This window comes from Centrocercus urophasianus, unplaced genomic scaffold (genome assembly GCF_019232065.1).
Source record: "Centrocercus urophasianus isolate 14NV4802_14NV808 unplaced genomic scaffold, USGS_Curo_1.0 seq_34, whole genome shotgun sequence".
NCBI lineage: Eukaryota > Metazoa > Chordata > Aves > Galliformes > Phasianidae > Centrocercus > Centrocercus urophasianus.
In genome coordinates, this window is record NW_024884911.1 from 8,634,389 (window position 1) to 8,660,947 (window position 26,559).

At 34.3% G+C, this 26,559-nt stretch overlaps 2 protein-coding genes across 11 annotated transcripts in view; one reads left to right on the forward strand and one right to left on the reverse strand.

Moving 5' to 3' along the window:
* RALGPS1 (Ral GEF with PH domain and SH3 binding motif 1) overlaps nucleotides 1-26,559 on the forward strand; it is a 100,147-nt gene that overhangs the window by 8,318 nt on the left and 65,270 nt on the right. For 8 of the 10 annotated variants that reach the window (XR_006170866.1, XM_042830633.1, XM_042830629.1 and 5 more), the window contains exons 5-11: nucleotides 5,380-5,475; nucleotides 7,384-7,491; nucleotides 9,986-10,036; nucleotides 11,924-12,007; nucleotides 12,444-12,533; nucleotides 13,074-13,166; nucleotides 14,135-14,261. Coding sequence is in view for 9 of the 10 variants with exons in the window: in XM_042830633.1 (XP_042686567.1) it covers nucleotides 5,419-5,475; nucleotides 7,384-7,491; nucleotides 9,986-10,036; nucleotides 11,924-12,007; nucleotides 12,444-12,533; nucleotides 13,074-13,166; nucleotides 14,135-14,261 (610 nt within the window). In the remaining variant the exon portion in view is untranslated. Of the gene's footprint in view, nucleotides 1-5,379; nucleotides 5,476-7,383; nucleotides 7,492-9,241; nucleotides 9,353-9,985; nucleotides 10,037-11,923; nucleotides 12,008-12,443; nucleotides 12,534-13,073; nucleotides 13,167-14,134; nucleotides 14,262-26,559 lie in introns of those variants that run through there. The other 2 variants (XM_042830637.1, XM_042830635.1) reach the window with 2 other exon arrangements.
* ANGPTL2 (angiopoietin like 2) overlaps nucleotides 17,500-26,559 on the reverse strand; it is a 17,914-nt gene continuing 8,854 nt past the window's right edge. Inside the window, exons 2-5 of the mRNA XM_042830638.1 lie at nucleotides 25,242-26,098; nucleotides 19,165-19,358; nucleotides 18,706-18,976; nucleotides 17,500-18,247 (exon numbers count right to left, since the gene is read on the reverse strand). Of these exons, the coding sequence (XP_042686572.1) occupies nucleotides 18,048-18,247; nucleotides 18,706-18,976; nucleotides 19,165-19,358; nucleotides 25,242-26,049 (1,473 nt within the window). The 5' untranslated portion in view covers nucleotides 26,050-26,098 and the 3' untranslated portion in view covers nucleotides 17,500-18,047. The remainder of the gene's footprint in view (nucleotides 18,248-18,705; nucleotides 18,977-19,164; nucleotides 19,359-25,241; nucleotides 26,099-26,559) is intronic.

The following is a 26,559-nucleotide window of genomic DNA, read 5'->3' on the forward strand; positions in this document are numbered from 1 at the left end:
TGAGATACTCCTGCTGTCTTCTAACATTTCAACACAAAACCATCTTATTATTTATAGAGCACTTGGAAACTGCAAAGGCTGTTCTGCTTTTGTGGCAAATACTGCAATTAATAGTCCTTGCTCTAATATAGTGTTTACTGCTTCACAGTATGTTAATGCTGGTTGGTGTGGCAGGCTAGATGTTAACTAGTTTTGTTAGGAAATTTAAGCATAATGCTATGTTTAACTAGAAATTACTGCTTGAGAGTTTTTCAGTGACAATGAAAAGGGTTTTACAGAGCATGTTGTAAAAACAAACTGAGCTTTGAATATTGTTTCTAACCTACTGTTAGATATAATTTAAATCAATTGTGTACATTCATAAAACCCAAGTAGTTTGGGACCTGGATTTTGAGGTTGTTTCTTAAAACTCACTACAGCAGCTACTGACATTTGGAGTATTCGTCCTTCTTTCTTCATGATAGAACTGAAAGTATGCTTGCACCAGAGAAGTGGAAATAGGAGAAATCAAATAATTTTAGTAGGAGAAATCTGTCTCTTCATGAGTTAGACTTGATTCTTTGGCAACTTTCATCAGTTGATGCTTTTCAGTTTGCTTGCTTAGGGAAAATGCATGTTATTGAAAACTGTTCATTTGCCTTTCAGTTTGCAGTTTCCTCAGTGACAGGATTAACACACAGTTAATCCAGAGAACGTTAAAAATGTTTATATGTTTTTGTTTGTTTTGTTTCCTATTTCAATTTGTTATAGGTTGACAAGGCTAACGAGATGCAATTTTTTTGTTAATCCTGCTCACTCTTTGTATTTGTGCTGGAAGTATAACAGTGAATGCTTTAAATTCCTGTACTGAACTTTGGAATACTGTTTTTCTTCTAAAGACATAGCTTTGCAGACCAGCATGGGATTTCTTATGTTTAATTTCCACTAGATTTTCATTGTTTATCATTAACTATAATAGAATCCTCAGAAAAGAATGTGCATGAAACTACTAGCTTGTTCGTGACCTGTTTTATCTATAGGTGGTACTGTTGCCTAAAGTACCGTGGAACTTATTTTAGGAACTTCTTGGTGAAATGGGTATGAAATACTCACACAAGACAATTGTTCCTTAAAAGGATTTTAGTCACATAAGTGTAAAGGCTCTTTAAATCTTGTATAGCCTAATTACTTTTTTTTTCTTAACTGTTAGTAGGCAGTTATTCTTTCTATTTGTTTTGAATACATCAGAGTTTTTGTCTTGTACAAAATGGCCAAAAATATTCAGTGCTGAATTATTTCAGGACAAGAGCTTGTTCATATGAAACATTGTGACTAGACAATTCAACTATCTAGATGCTCTTAGGTATGTTTATGTATACGTTGTATGTCATGAAAGAATAGTGTATAAAATGATGCTCTTTTCCAAAGGAAGAAGTTGACCACTTCTGCCAATTATATTATTATATTCCAATTATAAAATTGGAAACACGATCCTTTTCCTTTCCACTTTGTAAAAAACACGTGGGAAGGAATGAGAAGTGGAGTTTGAGAATTGGTATGTGACTGGATGGAGGCACTTGGGAAAATAAAGACAGGATCTGGTGTCTGAAAGTACTAAACTCTTCAGAGGCAATTCTGTCAGTCAGGAGTGAAGTGATTTTACAGTGCTGTTGCTCAGTGCTCCTGAAATTTGCGCATTACTTTTTTCCAGGTTAGAGGGTATCCTGTTATAGCATTCAGTAGTTGCTTTTTGAAAAAAAATTGAGGAAATTTTCCTTTGAAAGTGCTTCTGAGTTGGTGTTCTCTGTCACTACAATGACAAAGCAGCTGTAAATTGTTCAGATTCAGAATAATCTTGAGAATTCATTTTTATTTTTAAGACAATGACAGTAAGCAAAAGAAATTTCAAGACAAACAAAGCTGCACGACTACTTAGAAGTGGAGAAGCAGCAAAACATGGTTCTAGATTACCTTGGTATTACTTCCCTTTCAATTTGTATTTATTAAAAATGCAAAACAGTGGGGTTCTTTTACCTCTTTCGAGCCTCTAGGCTGCAGCTGTATGTGGTGTAAGTGGTGATATATGTATCACATCAGTGGCTGAATGCAAGCTCGGAGGTGCAATTATAACCACATTCTTGTTTCATCCTGTTTTCTTAATACCGTCCCACTTTCCTCTTCAAATACACTAACTGCACTAACATATTTTCATTTGCACTCTACACCTACAGCATCTGAATATGATTTTGTTCATGGTTCATGAAGTAAAGAAACATTCTAATGTTGAACGTCTGCAGGAATAGTTGTGGAATGAAGAAACAGGAAAATGAGTGCAGTGATCATAAACCAAAGCTGAACATAGAGCTCAGCACAGCTTATTGTAAAGGCATCCTTAGGTTGTGACAGCTGCCTAAAAAAATGGTGAAAGTGGAATAACATTTTTTTTTTTTTTTTTTAAATCTTGCTGGAGATAAATCTTGAAAACAACATCCTTTCAGTGTTACTCATTCACTTGCCTTGGTCAATGAAAGCTAATCGTTCTGATGTTTGGTACCATTTTATTTTTTTAATAAACCAATCTGTTAAATTCCAGTTATTTCAACCAAGTTTATCAGTGTTCGTACAGGGCCCTAGCGTTTTTCAGTTGTCTTCAGTGAACAAGTAAGCAGCTAATTTGACCATAGGAAAAAACTGTTAGCTCTTGGTAATATACTAAAGTATGTTCCTTTTTTTTTTTTTTTAAAGGCATGGTATACTTATTTCATGATTCAGAGATACTAGGAAAACCATAATGAATTAAAAAAGGTAGTAAGTAAGATTTGAAATTGGCGAAGACATTTGTAGTTTAGAGCACAGAATGGCTCTACTAGGTCTGATCAGGTGACTGTATATCCTGGTATTCTTTCCTCTGTCAAGAAAACTAATGAGGAATGATCACTAGTGCTTGTTTAGATTATTACTCTCAAATTTTTTAAGATGTTTTCCTGAATGCTCTGCTAGCATTCAGAATTTATGACATGGGAACTTTCTTGGACAGAGCTGATATCTGTGCTTCAGAGTTCTTCACAACTTTTTTTGCATAATGAATTTGTGGTCCTTGTCAAATAAATACGCATCACTAAAAATGTAAAATTAACTCCATAGAGTCCCACTTTGTCAAATTTTGTCTCTGTGGCAAATGTGGGTAGAATAGTGGCATACTTGCTTTAGGAATTACTCTTGTAGGGGTTTTTGTTTTGATTTTATTTTTTCAATTTTACTTGATTACTACATGGGGAATAAATGCTTATGTTAAATGTATTTGTTAAGTTGGCAACAGAGAACCAGCAACCTCTGTTTGGTGTGTGTATTTGCATCCTGATTCATCCATTTTGTTTGCTACCAGCAAAAAATGTCAGTGCTTTTGGTCTCAGGTATTAAAGCACTTTTGTTTCTCCTGTAATGAATATTAAAATTATCAGTAAAACTGACCTTGGGCAGCTTACAAGATCACATGCAGGATTTTCTCTTCCCCATTGATAGCATTTTTTAGTCCCTGCACACTGGAAAGCCTATTCAAGAATCTGGAGAAAGAAGAGATGAGAGTTTTTATGCCATGCTGTAGGTGCCACATTTGAAAGAAATTCCATGATTAAAAAAACTGCTTTCCACTTGAGTATCTCTAAGGGTTTTTAACAGGAACAATTCCAGACCCAAAAATAATTTGCAATCTCTTACTGCTCAGAGCACAAATTTGTTTGTATGTGAGATGAAGGAAACTGTTTCCAGTTTGAGATGATTCTAGCATCATTTGCAATAGAGATACTGATTAATTTCACATGTCTGTGAGATTATGTGAAGGGTTGCTGCTGTTTGTCCTGTAAGACTTTGTGGGGTGTTAAGTGAAGTGAAAATATCACCTTTCCTAAATAAGCTAAAATAGAAGGTGTTTTTTATTTTGAATTAGGAATGCTGTAGTCAGGTTCTATGGTTGTTTGTTTGTTTTCTTGTTTTGTTTTTTTTTTCAATGTAGATTTGAAAATAAAGTTGCTCAGGATTTCTTTTATTTACTTAAAATTTTACCCATTTTACTTCCATAAAATTTTGAACAAAATGAATGCTTTTGTATGTGGAAGCACAAGTTGTTGTATTTGTATAATTGATTTTATTTTGAAAATTTTTGTGGGGTTATTATGACAATCCTTGTATCCTTGAATTCCTGTAGTTGAATCAGCTGTTGTTTCAGTTGTGCCTGTTTGTATAGAACTTGTTTCTTCTGGTTGAGAGAGTTTGATTACTGATGATTTGCATCTGCCTCTGTCCATGTGATACTTATCCTTTAAAGCGTGATTACTAAAATACATGCAAGGAAATGCAATCAGATTTTATGATATAAGGAAGATGATTCTTGGCTGAATTCTTAGGAATACAGTGTCTTGTATTTGTACTTAAAGATTTGGTGGTTCTTTCATATAAGAGTATTACTGTTGTGCTCAACATCTGTAAAGCCAGTGCTGCAATACATTAGTGGGTTTTCTTGTTGCTTGGTTTTTGGTTTGGTTTTTTCATTTTTCATTTGACTTTTTGTGTTTCTGCAGCAGTATAGCTGGAATGAAGTATTTCAACCAACTAGACAGAGGTGGTGTCTTTGTATCACTTACTTGAGGTTTTTTTGGCCATTCTGTCTCTGGATTCTGGAGGAAGCTTAATGTGGTATATTATGTGTGTGAAGTCCCAGGCCAATTTGGAATTGCATCTCTGTTTGAAGACCATCTGAAAATTTTTCCTTGAGACCGTGCTGGATTATCCAGAATCCCTGAGATTCTCCCTTCCTACAGCGGAGAGTGATGTTGGCTGGTTCTCTGCTCTGGAAAATATCTATTCTTTGTGGCTTGACATAAAATCCTTTCAGACACACTTGTGTGAACAGCTAATCTAACTAATTTACCTTCTGTCTTACAAAGATACAGTCAGATTTCAATTACCATTTATAAGAGTAATTAATGCACTCAGAAGTGATGAGCAGGGAATCGTGAGGAAAAACACCTTTTCTTCATTCAGTTGTTTCAATTTCTTGTCTGTAAACGTGTTCTGTTATCCTGCAGTTTCTGGATGAATGAATGTAGTTTTCACATAAAATCTAATTCAACTTAAGTGCCAACCCTTTTATTTTTTTAAAGCAAACAAACAGAACACTTACTGAGTTAATTGAAAGTGGAGATAAAGACTTGGCAGAGCTCTAATGATACTTGCTTACAGTCTTTTAGAGCTGGTACCTGAAAGGCAAAAAAGGATCTAGCCTTTACAATTATATTATTTCTAAAATTGTCTTCACAGAGAAAAGAACAGTGAAATTTCTTGTGTTTATTTTCATGAATGCATTTGCTTTATGGGAATTCTGTTTTTGTCATGTATTTCCAGTGCTGGTGGAGCTGAAAATTGTTGCTTCTTGGTGCGAGCATGTATAAAAGGAATGACTTCATGGCCAATGTGATGGTCGCCTCTGCCACTCCAGAGGTACAGTTCACTGTTATTTTTTGTTTTGTTTTGATTTTTGTTTTAATTGTATTGTTTCATCTCCATTATCAAAACAAAAGGTTTGGTTTGTTTCAAAACTAAGAGAAGCCCTTTTACACTGTAGGTCATGTCAATTGTGTTTCTTACAAATGGTGTAAAATCCCTGGTGGTGTTCAAGAGGCATCTGGATGAGCTGCTGCAAGATAGTAGCGTTAGTAGCTTAGTGGGTAGTAATGATGGTAGAGGAGGATGGTTGGCCTAGATGATTATGTAGGTGCTTTCCAACCATGTGATTCTGTGATTCGTTGATTCTGTGATAAATATTTGACAAGATGGTATTTTAAGCTCCATGGTTCTGAGCCTATTCTTTTGTTGTTGTTGTTGATAATGACAATAACTGATTTAGATTAGTTTTAAATAGTATTTTTGACCAGTTACTGCATAATGTACATTTCTGAAAATGCCAGTATTTGTTAACAAGATAAGAACAATGTGGCAGACCACCCAGATAGAGCCAGTCAGATATATTCCATCTAGTTGGTTTTCTTTTTTGGGGGAAATTTACTAGTCTAGTAGTAGTCTGTAAGATGGTGTTCATTTTAATCCTCTATATCCTTTGAAAACCAGGCAACAAACAAAGTGATCTATTTGATCTGTGTACAGATGGTAGGCTGTGTTTGTTAGTCCAAGACAGCCAACTGAAGACTGCTTAGAAATTAGCTATCCCACTGAATTTTTTTTTTTACCCAGTAAAGCACATTTTAAATGTATGATTGGGATTGTATTTGCTTTTTGAATCAGGTAATGTTTTGATGACATTCTTCTCTACTTGAGAAATTCTACTTCTTGTTCCCTTAAGAAACCTAAAAACTGTGTGAAGCAACTTTTTCCATAGTAGCACCTTCTGTGCACAAAATTTGATCCTGTCAAAGTGGTTCTCCTGATTTTCATGATGTGAATCAGTTGTTTCAGTAGTGAACTTCAAAAACTATTTAACAAATCGAAAATACATGACACAGCTGTGGCCTGCAGATTTTTCTCAAATATGATATAAATGCCTTCTTCTCTCAAGATGGGAATAGTTTCAAACTGGATGTGTAAACACAATTCTGGTTTCCACTTAAATTCCTGTTTAAAATGGTGCGAAGAAGCCATTTCTCAGGAAAGAAATATCTGTGATAGCTCAGAGCATAAGTAGTCTCCATGGTCAAACCAAAGATTCTTCTAATCCATTATTCTGCTTTTGAAAGTGACCAACTGCAAATGCATGAAGAGGGGCACAGGGGCAGAACAAGCACATAGGAAACATCCCCCCACTGCCATATGTTTGCACCCTAAGGGTTTCCTGAGGAGAATGTTCTGGTTAGTACTACCAGAAATCAATCTTGTCCTGTCTTTGAATCAGAGTAATCTTTTGACTTGCACAAAATCCCGTAACAGGGTGTTCGTCAGCTTCACTGTATGTTTTGTGGAGTCTGAACTTCAGTTACATTTCAGAACATGTCAGTTTTCCTTTTTTTCTTTTTTCCTTCCCTTCTTTGTGTGCATGATTCAAATCTGCCTATTATTCCTACTCTTTGCTTGGCATATTTAATTGAAACATTTCCTCTGAATATGAATTTTCAACATCCCAAGTTTGCCTTTATGTGACAGCACTTTTGTTTGTATTTCAGACACAGCTTTCAAAAGCTGGAAAATCAATACAGGTAGAATTATATGTTGCTTAAGTTCTTACAGAAGGAAGATTTCTGAAATAAACTGGCAGCATTCACAAACCACATGAATTTAAAGATTCATACTTTTAAATTATTTAGAAGTCCATGCTTTTTTGAATAATTTCTTGATTTATTTTTTTAACCAGTCTGCAGATAAGTGTACTTTTTTTTTTTTTTTCTTTTTTCTTTGTAGGGTAGTAGCAGCTCAGATTCTCTGGAAGGCCGAAGTTCAGATTATGCCAATAAGAGTTATGATGCTGTTGTATTTGATGTATTAAAAGTAACTCCTGAGGAGTTTGCTGTAAGTAGAAATATTTATTTTTGCATTTATGCATGTATACTTTTTGCGGCTTGCAGCATATAATAAACAAATCTATTAGATGAACTATGTTTCAGAGTCTAATATTTCAGTGCTGAATTGACATAGTATATTTGCTTTCTACTTAAAGCTATTTGATTTTTCTCCCAGTGTTTCAGAAAACAGTACACTTGATAATGATAGTGCTAGGTATGTGTAGTTCTGTTGGTTTTTGTTTGCTTGTTTGTTTTAATTGAAACCACAAATACTCATATTTTCCAGTGAAACATCAGTTTCTCAGAAAAATCTGCTTCTTAAAAACAGTAATGAAACTTTGTAGTCATTAATGCTAAGTTTTTAGTACTAAACAGAAAGCAGAGCTGCTGATTTGGTGCGAGTCTATGTAGTTTTCATGGTTTGTCTCTTACTGTGTAATTTATATGTTACCCTTTCTGGCTCCCCAGCAAGTTGAGGATGACAGTAATTGAACCTAGTTCAATGTTTTGTGAATATTCTGATCATCAAAACTGTGTTCCATTCACGTGTCTTAAAATCATACCTGTAATGCCACCTGCACAAAAAAGATGTGGGGCTGTTAAAGCCAGGTTGGATGAGGCCCTGGGCAGCCTGGTCTAGAATTACATGTGGAGGTTGATGGCCCTGCCTGGCGGTGGGGGTGGAGCTTGATGATGCCTGAGGTTCCTTCCGATCCAAGCTATTCTAGTATTCTATGATGATATGGCTACATTACTCCTGTACGTTTGTCAGTTTGGAGAAAAAATTGTGTTGAATCTTTTTTTGAACACTAATCCAGAATATGCAGGTGAAAACTGTTGTCAGGTAGAAATGTAAAAATACTTGGATGGCAAATCTGCATCAACTCAGCTTGAAAAAGAAATGGCCTGCCATTTTGGCTCCTTTTTGGCGAAGTTTTACAATTTTGTGTAAAATCAGAAAAATAACGTTCACTAAAAATAAGTTGACTAATCTTATCAGAGGAGACAATATGAAGTCTGAAGATAGCTCAGAACACTGTATGTACTCAACAGAAGCAAAATGCATTTGTAGTGATTTCTAAAATGCATTTATAAAATTATCTGATTCATTTAAGGTTGCATGTAATTCACAACTCTGCAGTTTTTGTTATGTTCAAAATTTTTACTGCTGTTGGTTTGAGACAGAAGCTTGTTGGCTAAGGTCTTTATTTAATGGTACACTTTCAGAACACACACGTATGTTATGTCATTTAAGACATCTTTTAGCTCCCAAGTCCAAACATTTCTAATCCTTTTTTCTTTCTCTAGTTCTAATGTAATCAAAAGCCATGGTAACTTTCCCTTTACATTATGATGATTATGGTTATCAGCCATGACCAAGAAGCCTGCTAATAAAGCTGTTTGTTTCTTTGTAGTTGTTAGTGTTGATTTCAGTATGATCTTGCAGTCTTTTAACATGAAAATTTCCTTAGCCTGAGAAGTTGTTGTTCTTGTCCCAGGTTAAAAGCTTTTCATGATTTACCTTATCTTTTCTTTTAGTGACAGCTAAGAGTGGTCAGCTAGGAATTTGTAGCAACATCTTTGTTAAAAATAAATAACAATTTATGGAAGTTTTTTCTCATTAGGCTCATGTCTAAGGATTTATACTAATAGTAGAAACTTTTAATATCTGAATTAAATGGAAAGTTACCATTCTTAATTGGTGTAATCAGTTGAGCATTCTGAGAGTTGGTTTGGAAGTTATTGCATTGTTTTAGAGAAACAGAGCAGCTGACAAAGAAGCTTTCCTGGGGAAAGATCCAAAGAAGCATTCATTGGAGACACTCTTCTAAATATTGAATCATGGGAATTACAAAGTTAAAAGCACAGTAAGTTTAGATACTTACAGTACAATTGACAAACCTATTGTTCAAATATATTTTCCAGGATTTCAATGTATGCAGTGTAATTAGGGAACAACAGAAGTTTCTGATAGCCAGCATGCTGAGCAGTCTGCAAGTACTTTTAAAAAAAATTGTTGGCTTCGTAACGGCATTATGATGTCTTATCAGGAGGCACTCATCAGTAATTAAAATGTGTGAGCTCTTTAAAGCATGTTCCAGTTATACCTAGTTAATATCACAGTGCATTATTGCATTTCAAGACAGCGATAGTCTGCATTCTGTGTGACGGGCAAATAATTTTTCCTGCTATTTCTGTTATGTCAGTAAGTGCACAAACCCTTTAGACTCTGAGAAACCTAGATTTAGCTCTTGCTACATGAACTGAAAGCCATCACCTAGTTGCAGCAATTAAATGTAAAAGTGCGAAACGACTTGTTTCCACTCAGGTGGCATTCTTGTGGTATGACAGTCTCTGTGGGGTGGCCTAATTCTGGGCTGATCATTTCTGGTCTGTGGAGAAAATACTACTGTATGTTTGAAGGGCCATATCAAGCATATGTAAACATGTAATTGTTAACTCTTCATATAGGATAAATTAAAATTCTATCTTTATTGCAGAGCCAAATTACATTAATGGATATACCAGTATTTAAAGCTATACAGCCTGAGGTAGGTTTTTTTTATCTGTTTACATCTTTGGGTGCTGTGGAAATGTAACCATTTATGTAAATCTGTTTCATTTTGAAACACTCAACTTCTTGCACTCTGCTAGCACTGTATCTAATATCTAATAATCCAGCCTGGTTTACTTTGATTTGTCATCTATCTTCAAAGGAGACAGCTATGCTTTTTTACAAGCGCTACTATATGTGGATGTTTATTTAAAAGAAAAAAAAAAGTCAAAATGGACTACTCTCCTTTTTGAATTTGTCAGTTCATGTTTCACCTGTGGCTTAAACCTGAAGGCTTACATGGTGAAAGATAGAGATTGGAAATATGTTAGAACTTGAAATGCTTTTTCTGGTGCTTGTGCAGTAACGTGTAACCATCTGTATCTGGACAGGTCACTCAGTGCGTACGAAGTAGTTTTTGGAGATGGAGTGTTTGTTGACTCTCTGCCTTTTGGTGTGGAGGCCTCTAAATTAATAGCACACGTTTGGAAAGTTGAGTAACTGTGATTTAAACTGAAATTTGTGACTCCAAAAGCAAAAGAAATCATTTAGATCCGGTGTTAGGCAGAACTCATCTTACAGTATGTACATATAGATGCTGGTCAGATCTGTGTTAAGACTGTATAGATAGATATGTGGTAACTTGAGTCCATAGTTAAAAAGAGGCAGACTCTCTAAGTATATCTGAAATTGCCAGAAGTAACTACAGGAAAATTAACACTTTCTGGCAAAATCTAATATGTAGTTATCACTACAAGTTTCTTCCGATGCATAGTAGTTTATTGAGAAAATCATTCCTTGTATTGTTTTTTAGATCTTCTGTTAACTTTATACTTCTAAGAAGAATTTCGGCAATCCGTTTAGCTATTTCAGGGTATATTTTGCTGTACAGCAATTGATTTTTCTTTCTATTTTGAACTTGGGTTGACTTTGAATTAATCTCTGTGATAAATGGGCATTTAAAAATGCTTCTTTGACTGCGATTAAACTATGTGCCATGCTGGCAATCTCTTGCTTTATTAGCACCAAAGTACTATTTTTAAGTGCTTACCACACTTCAGTCGAGTCTGGCTAAACTCTTTTGTCTTTTTTTTTTAAAAAAAAAAAAAAAAAAAAAAAAAAAGTGACAAAACACCTATAATCCAAACCTTTAAAGACTGTTACTTGTGCATCATTCAAATTATTGATTCTTTGGGTCTGAATATCACTTACAGAGATTTCATTATTCATTTATTTTGTAACAGTTGTAAACATTACTATTACAGTTGCAGATTTTGTGTTCTTTAAATGGTTTAGATTGTCATATTTTAATAAAACAAATTAGAGAGTGAGCATGCTAAACTGTGATGTATTCATGAAAGTTTTACTAACTGTAGTAATGAGGATGACAATCGGGAATAGTAGCTGTTAACCATCTCATGTTGCACAATTCTACTGTGTCTCTTAAAAAAAACCAAAACCAAAACAACAACATAATTCTTCAATAATAATATTGCTTACTGATATGTTTAGCCTTAACTTCCAGTTTGAAGTAATTAAAATTAGAAATTAACGATGTCTTTTACTCCTTTGTCCCCTGATTATCTTCTATGGGGTAACCCTGGGTTAAATCAAGTGCAGAATTGAATTTCAGAAACAGTTGTGACTACCTGCTTAGTGTCCCTTTATATGAATATTAATAATTAAGTTTTTTCTCGGTAGCAGGAGTACATATGAATCGTTTCAAGTATGTATATCAGGAAAAGACAGAAGTGTTTGGTTAGGCTAGTTTTCGTGAGTGATGCCTTGGATTGGTTTCAGCAGTACATGATAGATCTCGCGTCAGTTTTCTATACTTCTTAACATTTTCAAACATTACTTACCTTGAGCGCTTTTTGTTTCCTAGGAACTAGCCAGCTGTGGGTGGAATAAGAAAGAAAAGCATATCCTTGCTCCAAATATTGTTGCCTTCACTAGGAGGTTTAACCAGGTAAATAATTTGGTGAATGTGATGAAGTACTGTTTGCCACCTGTCTTTAAGTACAAAGAGAAATAGATCTACTTCTATGAATTAAAATGTAAGAATATTTTTATAAATGAAGATTAAGATTTTTGAATGACAGTTCTCAGTTACGCTGTCCATATTTCTGTTGTTCCTCTAGACTTGGTTCCTAATTATTTTTGTCCATGTGTTGTAAAATATTAGCAATTCTTTTCCTTCTTTTTCTGTAGCTTACCAATTCCTTTAGCGTCACTTCACTTATCTACCTACTTATTATGTCCAATGGTCATGCTTTTGGGTAATACATAGATGAGAGCTCTTTTTATCCTACCATGTTTTCTTCATAGAGCCTCAAGGTAGTTTACAAATGTCTTAGGCAGTGAAGTCCTGTACTGTAAATAAATTCAGTTGTATGTGTTTATAGGTCAGTTTCTGGGTTGTACGAGAAATATTAACAGCACAGACATTAAAAATAAGGGCAGAAATACTGAGCCATTTTGTGAAAACTGCTAAAGTAAGTGCATGTTTATTGTACTATAATCTGAAATTTTATTTGTGACCCTGTCATAATTAATAGGATCAAAATCTTTGGTTGACGTTTTTGGCCTGCTTAAGTATTTAATTTCCAGAAGTATACTGATACATTAATGTTCACTTTCAAGAACAATAGACCAAGTAATTATTTTGTATTTCATATTTTCCTGTAACTTGGTGTCGCTTCATCTCTCTGCCTTCTTATGTCCACTGGCTTTTGGTAATATACTGACAGGAACTTTTAAATTTTCCTACCATGTTTTCTTCATGGAGCATCATGAGAATCATGCATACAAATTAGATGAAGTTATTGTATTGGGAGATATATTTGAAAAAATGCAACTTGTAAAGAAGTCTTTACATTTCCATACATTGATAACACTGCATGACTTTTTTGTTTGTTCAAAGACATTGATGAAAACTCTATTTTATAAAGGCAACTTCGAGATTAAATTAATCCTGCTTTGCTTTTGTACATACTAAAATTTATTACTTTCCATTCTTTCTTTTTCTATAACAGAAGCTTCTAGAGCTGAATAATCTCCATTCTCTTATGTCTGTGGTGTCAGCACTGCAAAGTGCACCCATCTTCAGACTGACCAAAACCTGGGCTGTGAGTTATCCCTTGACGGTTGTCTTTTCTTTCTTGTTTGAATGCTGAATTTTTCTGAATTCTATGAATTATTTTGTGCTCTGGGAGAAGACATTCAATGTTCTTAGTCTTCTGGGTTTGTGGCAAGTTTGTTTTTAGTTTGTTTGAAAGCAGCGCTGCCTTATGTGGATTTCTGTTCTGTACCTTTGTGTTGGTTTGTTAACTGTGTTAGTTACTTAACTGTCTGGCCTGTGTTGTTCCAAAATTGCAGAAGTCCTCAGGGCTTCTGCCAATAGTGTTGTACAGCAGCAAGTGCATGTACACTGTAGTGTGACAATTCTCCGTTCATTCTAACACAGTTGACTTTTAAAGTATCTTAAAAATACTACTGGCAAATATAAAAACAAATGAAATTGAGAATGTGTTTTTATAGCTACAATTGTATATGTTATGTTTATGGTTTAATCTTTTATTGCATTAGTATACTTGGCATTACTGCATAGTTTTCAAATTGGCTGTAGTAAGTCCAGTAATATGAAACAGAAGTGTAAGCATCATGGTAATTTACTTTTCTTACCGTTTTTTTCTCCAGAAAATGTTATTGTACTTCTAATATGACTCTGAAATGGCACTACTCATTGCTGTTTTTATGCTAAAATTCGAAAGATTTTTAGCAATTCTAATAAAGAAAATTTTGAAGACTGTAAATAATGTACATTTTTTCCTCTAAAATTTTACTACTGCTGAGGTGATTCAAAACTCCATAGTAGTGATGTATATATTATTGATAATAATGAGAAATAATAATGGTATTTTTCATAGTTTAAAATTTAAGATTAGTTTTTTTAATAAGCAGCAACACTTTTTCAAACATGCTACTGTGGGTAAAAATTGAATTTTAATATGACTGTATTGTGGGTTATTCAGTATTTGTCTTTGTACAGATTCTTTGTTTTAAATCTGCATGATCTTCATATTTTTCTGTGTAGCTTTTGAATCGCAAAGATAAGGCCACTTTTGAGAAGTTAGACTACTTACTTTCTAAAGAGGACAATTATAAAAGAACACGGGAGTACATCAGAAGCTTAAAAATGGTTCCAAGTATTCCATATTTAGGTGAGTGTGAAAATTTAGGTTGCTTATTTGTAGCTCATTTTCTAAAAAATCAATGTACAGTGCTATTTACGTGAAGGATACTGCATATAGTTGGTACCCCTTCCTTCATTTCATGAGATTTTGTGAGACCTGATGGAGTTTTTAAACTATATTCTGACTGACTGTGTGCATTACCAACGTCTGGAACTCTAAATATGTCTTTGTTTAAATGTGCATTTGAGGTCATCAGAATATACAAGAGCACTGTTTCAGAAATGCCTTCTGAGTACAACATGATCTAGTACCTCATTCATGTAGCTTTTTATTTTTTGCTGGGCTATTTTCTTTTAGATACACTGCAATTTGGTACCTCTAAGTTGTAGTTGCTTTTTGTCAGTTTCTTGTAAATATGTTGAAATGGGGAGCAAACTGCAGTGCAAGTTTACATGATTGACTTGTTTTTTCAGTAACTCCCTTTTTGTCTTCATGTAGACATTACCTCCCTTACTGCTTTTTTGACTTGCAGTTCTTGCATAGTACTGAAGTGTGCCAGCATTCTTGTAGAGCACTCCAAAAGTATGGATTCCTGTTAAACAAAGCCATTCTTTGTGCTGGAATGTCTTCAAACTGCTGTTGTGCTTTATTTTGTTTGTTTCTGAAGAAAGAAATCAATCTCTGAAATACTTAATCTTGTATTTTGAAAGCAATTATGTATTGTAACTGAAACAGTAAGATTATTTACTGTAATTATTTTCTAGCCCAAGAAAAGACAAATACAATGCTTTTTTTGCAGAAGTGTGCATATAAAAAGCTGAATATTGCAGCCTTCCAGTACTTAAAGGGAGATTATAAACAGGAGGGAGACCAACTTCTGCATGGTCAGATAGTGGTGGGACTTTAAGAGAGGGAAGATTTAATTACATAATAAGTGAAAATCTTTTACTGGGAGGATGGAACAAGCTGCCTGGAGTTGTGGATGCCCTGTTTGTGGAGGTGCCCAACACCAGGCTGGATGAGACCCTTGGCAGCCTGATCTGATGGGTGGCACCCACCCCACAGCAGGAGTGGGGTGCTAAAAGAATCGGATGTTTTTTTAAAATTTATTATTTTGGTATTAGATCCAAATCACACTTCTATTTTTTCACCTCTACTATCAAGAAGTGTACATTATCTCTTTGATCAAGAAAGTGTGCAAATAATATTTTAAAATAACACCTGCAACAAACCGAGATGTTCTGTCATTTGCATATGCATATGCAAATTTGGAAAAATGTGTCCAGTTTGCATTATTATTATTCTTATGAATTCATCTGAGAGTGCTGTTATAACAGCTGAAAGTGCTGGGGGGAGAGTGAAGTTTCTTTGGCTAGACAATTCTTTAAAAGACTTTTTCTTCCTCATATTCTTTTCCACGGAGGAAAAGTGTAGCGTAGCTAAGTGCTATTTTAGAACTTAGCTTGCCAAAGTTTATTTTTTTTTCTCAGACTTTGTATCTCCAAAGTTAAATCACACCTTCCCACACTGACTTCTATGTTTTATCTAGACAAAACTCTAGGCTTAATTACTCAGATTTTAAGTAACGTGGTTAGGGAATATGGTCATTTTAACAGAAGACTGTCAGCCTAGACATAGGTTTAAAGCTTGTCTTGAGTGTATACTATGGAGATGCATCTGTAGCAGTATTTACTTCTACAGAAAAGCGCCTGTAATAGTAAACTCATGTTTTAAAAGTTGACAAGCATTTACCAGCAAGAAGTAGTTCTTCCAGACTAACAGATACATGGCTAATATACCCGTTATATGTATAAGAGGTGTGTTGTGCTCCTACTGTGTATGTGTTATGGTAGCATGTTACCAAAGGAGGACAAGAGAAGCATGAAATGTGAATGTGATCTCAGGATATTGCAAAGCTAAAATATTTTCAGGAAACTGATTGTTTAGTCATAGACAAATGAAGAATTTAACATACATACAAACCATGCATATTAAAGAAGTTTAAAGTAGCTCTTCAAAGGTCAGTGTCAACCTATTTCATGCATTTGTTCTGATGAAAATACTGGTTATTGCAGACATCAGTAGGAATTTCACTGTGGTCAAGCTGTAGAGCCTGTAGGTGTGTATAGTGTTTCTTTTCAGAAGGTTAATTGTTTTCCAGAGTACCAGTGGAAGATAAAGCTTGAGTGGTATTTGAAGCTTGTAATTTGTGGCCTACCAAAAGCTTCTATTCTCTGGGATGTATGGAAATTCAGCATTTTTTTCTCAGCTAGAAATCACTTTATTTTTTGCCATATTTAGGCTTTTCATGCATGAATAGTTGCATAGCAGAGTTTATGTGAATCATGAGGCAGAATTGTGTGAAATTAATTTGACTTTTTTGTGAGTAACCTGAACTAGAACAAGATGAAATCTGAGGATGTCAAAAAAACATTTTTTTGCTTTTTTAAAGGATTACAAAATTATAGTTGTAATCTTATTTATTAAAAACCCTGCTTTCAGTTATATACAGCATATGTTACTTCACACATCAGTTTAATGCACATCATAACTTTGTAAAGAAGTGATGAGGTAAAGAGAGAAAAGATGTGTGAGCAAAAATACCTAGTGTCTTGCAGACTTACTAAAAGATGTACTGTGTTTCCAGCTTTTGCTTTCCCTTGTACATGCATTCGTTAGCCTACATTTTTCATGATTGTCTCTGTTTTGAAGGGCGTGTTGTAACAATCTTTTAGAAATTTATCACAGAAGAATATTAGAATTATACCAGTCCATGTATCATAGTTGTTACGAAACTCGAAATATAGATTAATAAATCTGTATAATGATTTGACATCAATATTATTGTGAAATATGGCAAATAACTGTTTGTGGCTACGGATAACTTCTTTATGTAACTTTTATCTAATGGTTAAGAATATTAAATAGCTTATATATTGGTATCCCTCATTTGCCTGCAAAGTTGGGTAGTCAGTTTATATCCAGCCGTTTCTGATCACAGAGCCTATACAGCAGGTAATGACTGAGTCTGGTGCAAAATATTGTCACAGTTATAGAGAGCAGTATAACACATTGGCTATACAGTATGTTATATCCATAGAAAATCTAGATTAGTTTACTTATGCAGCTACTTCATTTTAGTTAAAAAAAACAACAACAGAAAACATCTAAAATGCTTGAATCAGATATGAATTCTGATTTATAGGAACGGATTGTTAAAATGCTCAGAGTGAAGAGGAAAGACTGGACTTATCACAACAGTAAATTCAAGTTATACATACTAATTTTATTAATGTAAATTAACAAAGATTAAATTAGAATAATCACACTACTGTACATATACCAGCTACCTAGTTCAAAGGATATGATTTCCTGCGTCAAGTAATTGCTCATAATAATAATAAAACTCTTGCTGTACAGTTTGTAAATTGAGAATATTTATACATAATATAACATTTAAAAATATTTAAGTGTTGTGGCAGTATTTTTAGCATCCAAATTTAATTTACAGGGCATAAAAAACAGAAAATCTCTCTACAGTCTATCTCACACGTCAATTCTAACAGGCAAAATATAACAGCTTTTAGTATAAAGAGGGGTTCTGAATTTTATGTCACTTTCCTTTTTCTTCAGCTTTTATTTTCCTGGAATGATTCTTAGAAACACAATATACAAGCCCTCACATTTTAGCAATAAATGTACAATATCTTACATTCCTTATTATTTCTGAAAAGATAATTCCAGGTAATAAAAGTATAGCATTACGTGTTTTTTTAGAACAGAACGAGAAAGCTAGCCAAGGGAAAAATAATTTCAGTGGAATGTGTTGGGGTTAGGTCTTATCATCATAACAACTTTCTTCAGTGAGTATGATCCCCCCCGGAATTCAGCCCAGTAAACGCCATCCTGATAACGACTGCGGTAGTGTCCGCCGCGATACCAAACTCCATTGAGATTTGAATGAGCACATGCGTTGTACCACCATCCTCCCTTTTGGTAATGAGCACAATTACCTGTAAAAGAGAGCTCAATTTCAGTCTCAGAAACAAAAATCTTATAGCAAGCAAAAAAGCTCAACGAAAATTGCATTTTTTTTCAACTATGTATTTACTAATGTGTAAACTGTGCGGTGTGTGCAAGGTGAACTGAGCCTTCATCAAGAAGGGTCCATGTTCTGCAGACAGACTCGCTAGTCTTGCTCTCCTTCACTGGAAAATCTGTTGCATTATTGTCTCAAATAACCCTCATAGTATTTTTTACAGACCCTTGTTTAATGTAATTTAATGCATATACAATGATGTTTCTGTGAGAATTTTTAATTAAATCAGTATGTATAGGAGTTGGTTAACACATCAGTTTGTCAGTTTCTGCTTTGTAAGTTAAATTCTCATTTTAAAAGTTGCCAGTTAAGTTTTATCTTTTGTGTACAGCCACAATTTATTATACAAGAGACCAAAAGAGGCCTTGTTACCTGTGTATACATCGTGGTCCCGGTCCAATGTGGTGAACTGTTTACCATTGTGCCAAGTGAAAGAGTCTCCTGCATTGCCATTGTAGCGTCCCAGTCTCAGCTTGTAATACTCACTTTCTGGCTCCAGTCTGAAGCTAGCATACTCAGCAAATACTTTTCGACCTGACCAGTCTTCCATTGTTATGAGCAGTTTGTAGTTGCCTTGATTTGTTAACCAATAAATATTTTCTAGGCCAAGCCAATATTCTCCATCTATATTACCAAATCCTTGCTACAAAGGAAGCAAGAGAAGCATGTTAGTACTGTGTCTGCTTTATTGGTAAATCTGAATGTATTCTTAAGCAGATAGCAAGCTCCTTTTTAAGTAAGCTGTCAGCCAGACTTTAAACCCATCTGTTAAGTTACTTTACCAGTAACTTTTAGAGGGTAGAAGACATTAAACTTCTCACTTGTCCTAACCTTGTATGTCTCCCAGTTTCTGAAAAAGTTGACAGAACCATCCAGCCGTCTTTGAATGACTGTCCAGCCACCGGGGTCATGCCGTTGATCACACCAGACCTGCATGAGTCGGTTTGTGTTTTCTGGTTTTACAAGGTAGATGGAGCTTGTGTCATGGCCATCTTCTAATGCTTGTAGACAGTCTCTCCAGGGTCCTGTATCAAAACAGTAAGAGTGCAGTCAAAATGTAATTGAGCATAACTTAAATACAGAGCAGTATTTGAATTGTTAGCGTTTTTCTGTGCTTTTTAGAGTGTATTTCCACATTTGTTGTTTGTGGCTTTTTTTGTCTTATTGAAGCTATGGTGTCCACTAAGTCTTTTGAGGCAGATTACTGCATTGTAATGTTATTGCTGGAACGTTTCACGATGAATTACTGATACAGGTAGATTCTTAAGGCAGCGGAATTCTAATAACATTGGTTATATTTTCCAAGAAACCAAATAGGAATTACTCTGTAGATAAATGCTAATATTTTAGGAAAGAGAATGATAAGAAGGAAGGATTGTCAGATTTCTCTTCTGAGCAGTCACCGTGAAGCATATGTTGCTGCTTAAAGTATCTTCCTTTTAAAACTATTTCAGTTGATCTACTCTTTTTTTTTTTTTTTCATAATTCATTGTCTAACACTGAAAGTGGAAGTGCTGCCGTTGCACTTAGTAAATGAAGTAGTAATAAATTAGTTTCATGGAATGGTCAGTGTTTTCTGTTGCTGTTGTTTTGTCTTTTTATCAATATCAGAAGTTAGTGTACCAGGAGACAATCCAATTTTTTTATCTGTGGCAGTAATGTGTTCTTGTTTCCTCTGTCATGCTCACAGATTGCAATTTTGTATTCCTGCTAGGCTACTTCTCTATTTTTGTTGTGGCTAACTGTTCAGATGTCGGGAAACGCTTATGTAGATGCAGTGTTCTGGGACACAGAGGTAGAAGGAGATAGGTGTAATGAGTGCTGGCATCACAGAATCACAGAATTGTAGGGGTTGGAAGGGACCTCCTGAGATCATTGAGTTTTTAAAAATTTTTTTTTTTTAGTTTAATAAATAGTTTAATTTATTTAAAGTTTTCATGGTTTTATGTATTTGTAGATTTTTTTTTTTTTTTCATGTTATGCTTATCCATGGAGTTGAGTAAATTTCAGTTGTATTTTGAATGCTGGAGCTGTGTACTTATCTATGTACTTTATCAATTATTTTCTTGTGGAAGGTACTGAGCCAGCAGTAACAGATATTGCCGTTATATGGAAGACAAATAAAAGGAATTGTGTAAACTTCTTCACACTACATACATGCTATACGCTTGCTTTTCCTGAAAGGCAAGAATGGTCCTCACTTGAACTACTGAGAGAATCCTGGTTTTTCAGATCAGTAGTTTTGGAGAAGTCACTTCAAGGGAGTAAAGCAGGCCTTTGAGATGTAGTGCCTTTGTAATCAATATGTCTTTCAACAGAGAACACACATTTAACATCAGAAATATTTTTGAGTGGTTTTGTAGGATGGAGATGCGTAATGCGACTGTGCATTTATATTACATGAAGACCGTAGTAGTTTTTGATAACTAATAGTCTGACATCTTCAGTATGGCTTTGAACTTGCATCCATCTGTGCCCACAGAAATAAAATCTGTCCTAAGATAAGTTGAGGAACACGAAGTATATTCAACATATGTTTGTAAGTAACTTTGCTAACTCAGCATAATTACTTTTTCCAGCCATGTTGTTTTGTTTTGCATCTGCTTAATTTCTCTCTTCTGTAGTCATTAATTGTTTGGATTGTATTCATTTGGATGAATGTATTTTTGGCAGTTAAACTGCTTGTTATTTTGTATTATTTAATTATTTGAGACCCATACAATTTAATTATTAATGAGAAAGAGGATAAATCCTGCTATATGTAAGCATTAACTCCCAGATAATTCCAACCCAACAATGAAAAGTGGTTTCTGAAGACAAAACTTGTGTTCTTAAAAGAATTTTATATTAAAGTGGACAGAAAAGTTTCTCTAATCATATTCTATTCCTTGATTTTTAACTGGAATAATTAAACGGTGCCAAACGGTATTTTTTCATATGCTTTTCTAATATTTGTTTTAAAAATAAAAAGCAGAGTTGTATGACTTAATTGTATTTTGTCCTTTAAATTTTTCTATTTTTGGCCCAGTATTCATGAACTGAAAGTGTTCTTCAGATTCATATAATTCTGCTTTGCACCATCTTCAGTCTGCAAAATGTTTTACTAAAATGAGTTAGGTTTCAAGCTTTTACAAATATCTGCCTTTGTTAGAACACAGTAGTCATATGTCATGCTTAATAGGTAACTGGAAGCTTGGATTTATGTAGCTTTTAGTTAATTTAAAATCATTAATAGAAATGAAAGAATGTGAGGTGTTTAAAAACAGAGAATTAACTCAGGAATACAAATCTGACTTTCTATGCAGGTTACGTACATAATTAACTTAAATGTTGCTTATTGTTCGATATTTATTGCCCATCTCTTCCAAGGGGTTCCAGGATATTACATTTTTTTCATTATATTTTTTAGGAACATTTGACATGGATACATGTTTAAATGCTTGTTATCTAAAATGTACTGAATACTTAAAATACTCTACAAAGTGAAATCACTTACAAAAATGAGACATCTACAGTATTTGAAACTGTATTTCTTGTCTTGATAGAAGAACATCTTCAGCCTGTTTTTTTTTCCCCAATTTGTTACATAATCCCAACTGAATTCAGAAGAAATTTAACATATGCTACTATCCATCTCTTCATTCTTCTATCTGTGCTGTATAGATTACACTTATGCATACTGAAATTGTAAAATTACTGTTATGGCTTCTAACTTTGTTGCATCTATCATTTTCTATGTTTTCTGCATACTGGATATGTTTTTTTGTCAAATACTGTACTTTTTTTTCTTTCAAATTAACCCTTTGCCTTACTTTTTTTTTCTGTTAAGTAGTCATAGTACTAAAAGCAGTTCAGATAGACAAAATAATGAATGTCAGTGGATTTATTATGGGAATGATTAACAAAGATATTACAGTACATAGCTGTTTATAGGAATTCTCAAATCTTATGTTCCACTGAAGTTTGTTCTACTGATGTTCTACTAAGTTTGAACCCAGCAAGCAGGGATGGACTGATTGAAAATTTGAAATGAAAAACGGTGAAAGCAATCTTTGATCATGAAATAAGGAAGTCTGTAATTCTTAATAAGGAATAGTAGGAAACTAAAGAAAATGAGTTCAAATACATCAAACTTCAGCAAATTCAGAAGAGCGTGTAGAGAAAATTATCTAGACAATGCAAAGAGTTTAGGAGTTCATTAAGAAGTATCTGTTGAGGACACTGCAGTGGATTTTTTTCTGTTGTAGAAGGCTAAGGAAAACTGATGTGGCTAGATCATTAACTTTCTAGTAGCACTGAAAACATGAAGAAAGCTTAAACAGAGCAGATGCTAGGATGATTGCTGATGCACAGTAATAAGTTTAAGATCAAGGGAAAATATTGATGTGCTTCTTTTTGATGGAGAAGACTGTTAACGGATTAAAATTAAGTGGCACCTAATACCTTTCTTCCATTTTGCTTTAGTTTTTGTTGAGAAGGTCATGTGGCTTTAGATGTTTCATGGAACTAAGTAGCTTTAGCAACAGTTGAGAACTTGAGAAGTACAAAAAGGACTGGACAAAAATGTATATGGTCTGGTTTTTTTTGAGTGACTGGACAGTTGTGGTGGGTTTTTTGCTTGCGTGGTGGTGTTCATGGCTTGGTGCTGCTTTCTTTCCCATTTGTTTTTCCTAGTTCATTCCAGTTGCCTATAGTGAACTGGATGAAGTATCCTTCTGGGCATTAATAGTGGGTAGGGGCTTTGAGATATGTTTGGAAAGTAGAGAACATTCTGGATGTTGAGCAAGTTTTAAAATGTTCCTTGCCCACCAAAAAGGTTGAGAAAAGGGGAATTGGGAAATGAAAGGCTAGATAACTTAGCTTCACTTCTTGGCATTTCCTTGAACAAATCAAACTAGATTCTAGCTACAAACTAGAAAATAGAGAGATTAATAGCAGAGTGGATTTGTACAGAGCAAGTATGAAACTTCTTTTTCTAGTAATTATGTCAGTGAAGAGAAAAATAACAGATATCAAATCAAATTGGGATTTGACTTCTGGAGATCAACATGATAGTCAGCTAGATAAACAGCATTTCTCAGGCAAGTATCATGGAGTTCTACCATACTGCAAAGTGACCCATGACTCAAAATGTTTCTGTTTGCAAAAAATGAAGATGCTGTATGAAGATAGATCAGCAAAGGTACTATGCATGTGAAATCTGTTCTGTTCTGCTGTGTCATAGTACAGCCTCAAGTTTGTTGATGTTCTCCTGAATGTGATTCTTCATTCAGACTGTTAGAACATAGGTGTTGATGTGGATAGTTTTTTGTGGAAGGCGGTTGGTTATTAGCATAACATCCTTTGGTTAAGTAATCTTAGTTGACTTTTTTTCCTGGCCTTTAGAAAGGTATTGAGATTTCTTTATATTAAAAACAATAGTAATAGAAAAATAGAATCTCTAGGACTTTAACTATTTTCCTTTTTATTTGCTATTCATCTAAAGTAAACTGGCCCCATAACCAGCATCAACAAAAATGTATTTGTAAAATCACAGAATGTCAAAATAGTTGTGACTTAAAAAGTTAAGGACTTAAAAACTTGAGAGCAAAAGCAAACGTAACTTCTTCCTTTTTTAAGAAAGAATTAAAAATTGAAGTTTCAGGACAGTGAATTTATCTGCATTAGGAATAAATAAAATACTTTTTAAATTCTTTTTAAAATATTTTTAAATTCTACTCTTGTCAGTTTTATTAATTCCTACGCTAAAAAATGTTTTAGCTGGAGCTGAGGTTTATGAGATAGTTGTAAACTCTGCAAATAAAGACTTAACAACGAAGACTGAAGGAAGCATAAAATCGCTGTTTAAAATGAAGCCACCTGTTACCATTTTGTGTTCTTGAGGAAAAAAGCACAATGAGGTAGGAAAATAAAAACTCTATTAGAACATCAGTTAAATAGGTTCTTAAGTTGTTCATTCCGAAGTCTCATTTGCTTCACTGGGAGTATCTTCATCGATTTTGATTAGCTTTTTATTAACTCAAATGGAATACTGTATCTAGATCTAAGGGCAACTATTCAAAGGAATCTGAATACCAAATGTTACTTGAATTCAGACTGAAGTCTAAAACTTTTGTTTAACTCTCCAAATTTACTGTAATCTCTTAGTCTGTTCCATTGTCTCATCCACCTACTCATATTTTCCACTTTCTGTTCCCTAATAAAAGCTTTGGAAATAAATCAAACTGATACTGTTAGCATAAGTTTAGAAAAGTCAGGCTTTAGCAATCTGAAATATGAAAGCTGTTTTATCATGCAGATAGAACTCTGCCCAAAGAATCTCGTGCTAAAAGAAACAGTAAACAGTATTTTAGATACTCCAGATGATTATCAGTTTATCAGTTACATTTACTTTTTCATATATTGTCAGTTTCTGAGGTATCCTGTCTCATACTGCAGATTTTTTTAATATGTTTAATAATTTGTACCAGTAACAAATTTGAAAGTGGTTTAACTTTTTTTTTTTCTCACAAGAGATGGCCTTACATCTTTCTATAATCTTAACTGACGTAATATAGTACTAACATAATGACTAAAGAAGTTCTGAGTGATTGTACTGAACTTTTTTTATGCTTAAAAGGAGCAGATTAGAACTTTGTGGCAAAATGTGTTGAAGTATTTTCATTATGTAGTAGCAGCCACAGGTCTGGTGGTCCAAGAAATTGAAAGTCCAGTCATACTGCTACATCTCAGGCTGTAATCTCTCCCAAAGAGTTTCTGTCATTTGTGCAGCTGGTACAGTCAGCTCAATTTATGCAGACAGTGTCAGGTCTTAGAATCTCGATCAATTCAAAATCATTTATTTTGCTAAATGTTTCCTACTCCTTATTCTTATAAATTAATAAAGACATATCAGTAACATTACTTACCAGATGGTTTATCAGTTGAAGTGGGAATACTAGTAACTGCAGGCATGGTTGGTAAGGTAGGTGGCAGAACCTTTAAGTTCTGATCACTCTGAATCTCATTAGTAGATATCTGATTAATCATACGATTGTAAGTAGGAGGCTGGTACACTTTGCTTGGCGGCTGTGGAGTTTGTGGCAGAGGCTTTATGGATGGCATTCTTTGACAATATTCTTCTAGCTGGTTAATTATTATTGACTGATTATTTGCAATTGTCATCAAATGTTGATACTTGTACTCTAAGTCTTTGTATTTGTTTGCAAGCTGCAGCATGTCTGCAGTTTGATTCAAAATCTTATTCTCAAGTTGGGAAAGTTCCAAGGCATTGTCCCGTTTTCGGATAATTTCATGTAATAACTGCATATAGAGTTGTGTGACACGAGAGTTCATATTTCTGCTCTCTTTTCTTAAGAGCTTGACCTCATTAACAATCCCACCATCTACCTCTACCAGTTGCTGGAGAGTTTCTATTTGTCTCTTTTGTTTAAGGAGTTCATTGTTAAGTAACTGTAATTCTTGTTTATTTACCCTGTTTTCAAGGAGAACCTCAGGTTCCTTAGAATTCACACAAATGGCACCTGTCACTCTCTGTTGAGGTACAATAAAGGTATAGGTACACTTGTCCTGTGGATCACTGGAACGCTTGTATCTGTTCATATAAATGAATTCTTGTTCTCTTTCCTCATCATTGTCTTCAAATTCTTGTGTTTTGCTAGCAGCAGTTCCTACAGCAGCTATAAGCATGAAACAGATGAATTTTGTTGTCATCATGATCCTCTGTTTCTGGTCAAATATTCTTCTGCAAAGAACTTCATAAAATCTGTTTTAAAATAAATTTAATGTAAGTAACAAATTGGAAATTCAGTCCATGCTTAAAAAAAGAAAAAATAATTTGTTCTATAACTTAACATACAGTATAATATTGCATCATAATTAGTTTGACTATGAACAGATGAGGTAATTTTCTTGTACAAGTTCATGTCAGCTAGTGGGGATGTCATCAGAAATGAGATATTTTGCTGTTATCACGACTACAGCAGTTAATAGTTGCCAGTTTATCTAGAGCCTGTGAAGAATCACAAAAAATTAAGTTTGAAATACCAGTCTTTGAAGAGTCCTTACTTCCAAGCAAGTACCAGAAAAGTTTCCAAGATTGGTGTGTATGTTTGGTGGCCCTGCTAGGCAGGGGGGTTGGAACTACATGATCCTTGAGGTCCTTTCCAACCCAGGTGACTGATTCTGTGATTCTGTGATTCTGTGATTCTGTGATTCTGTGATTCT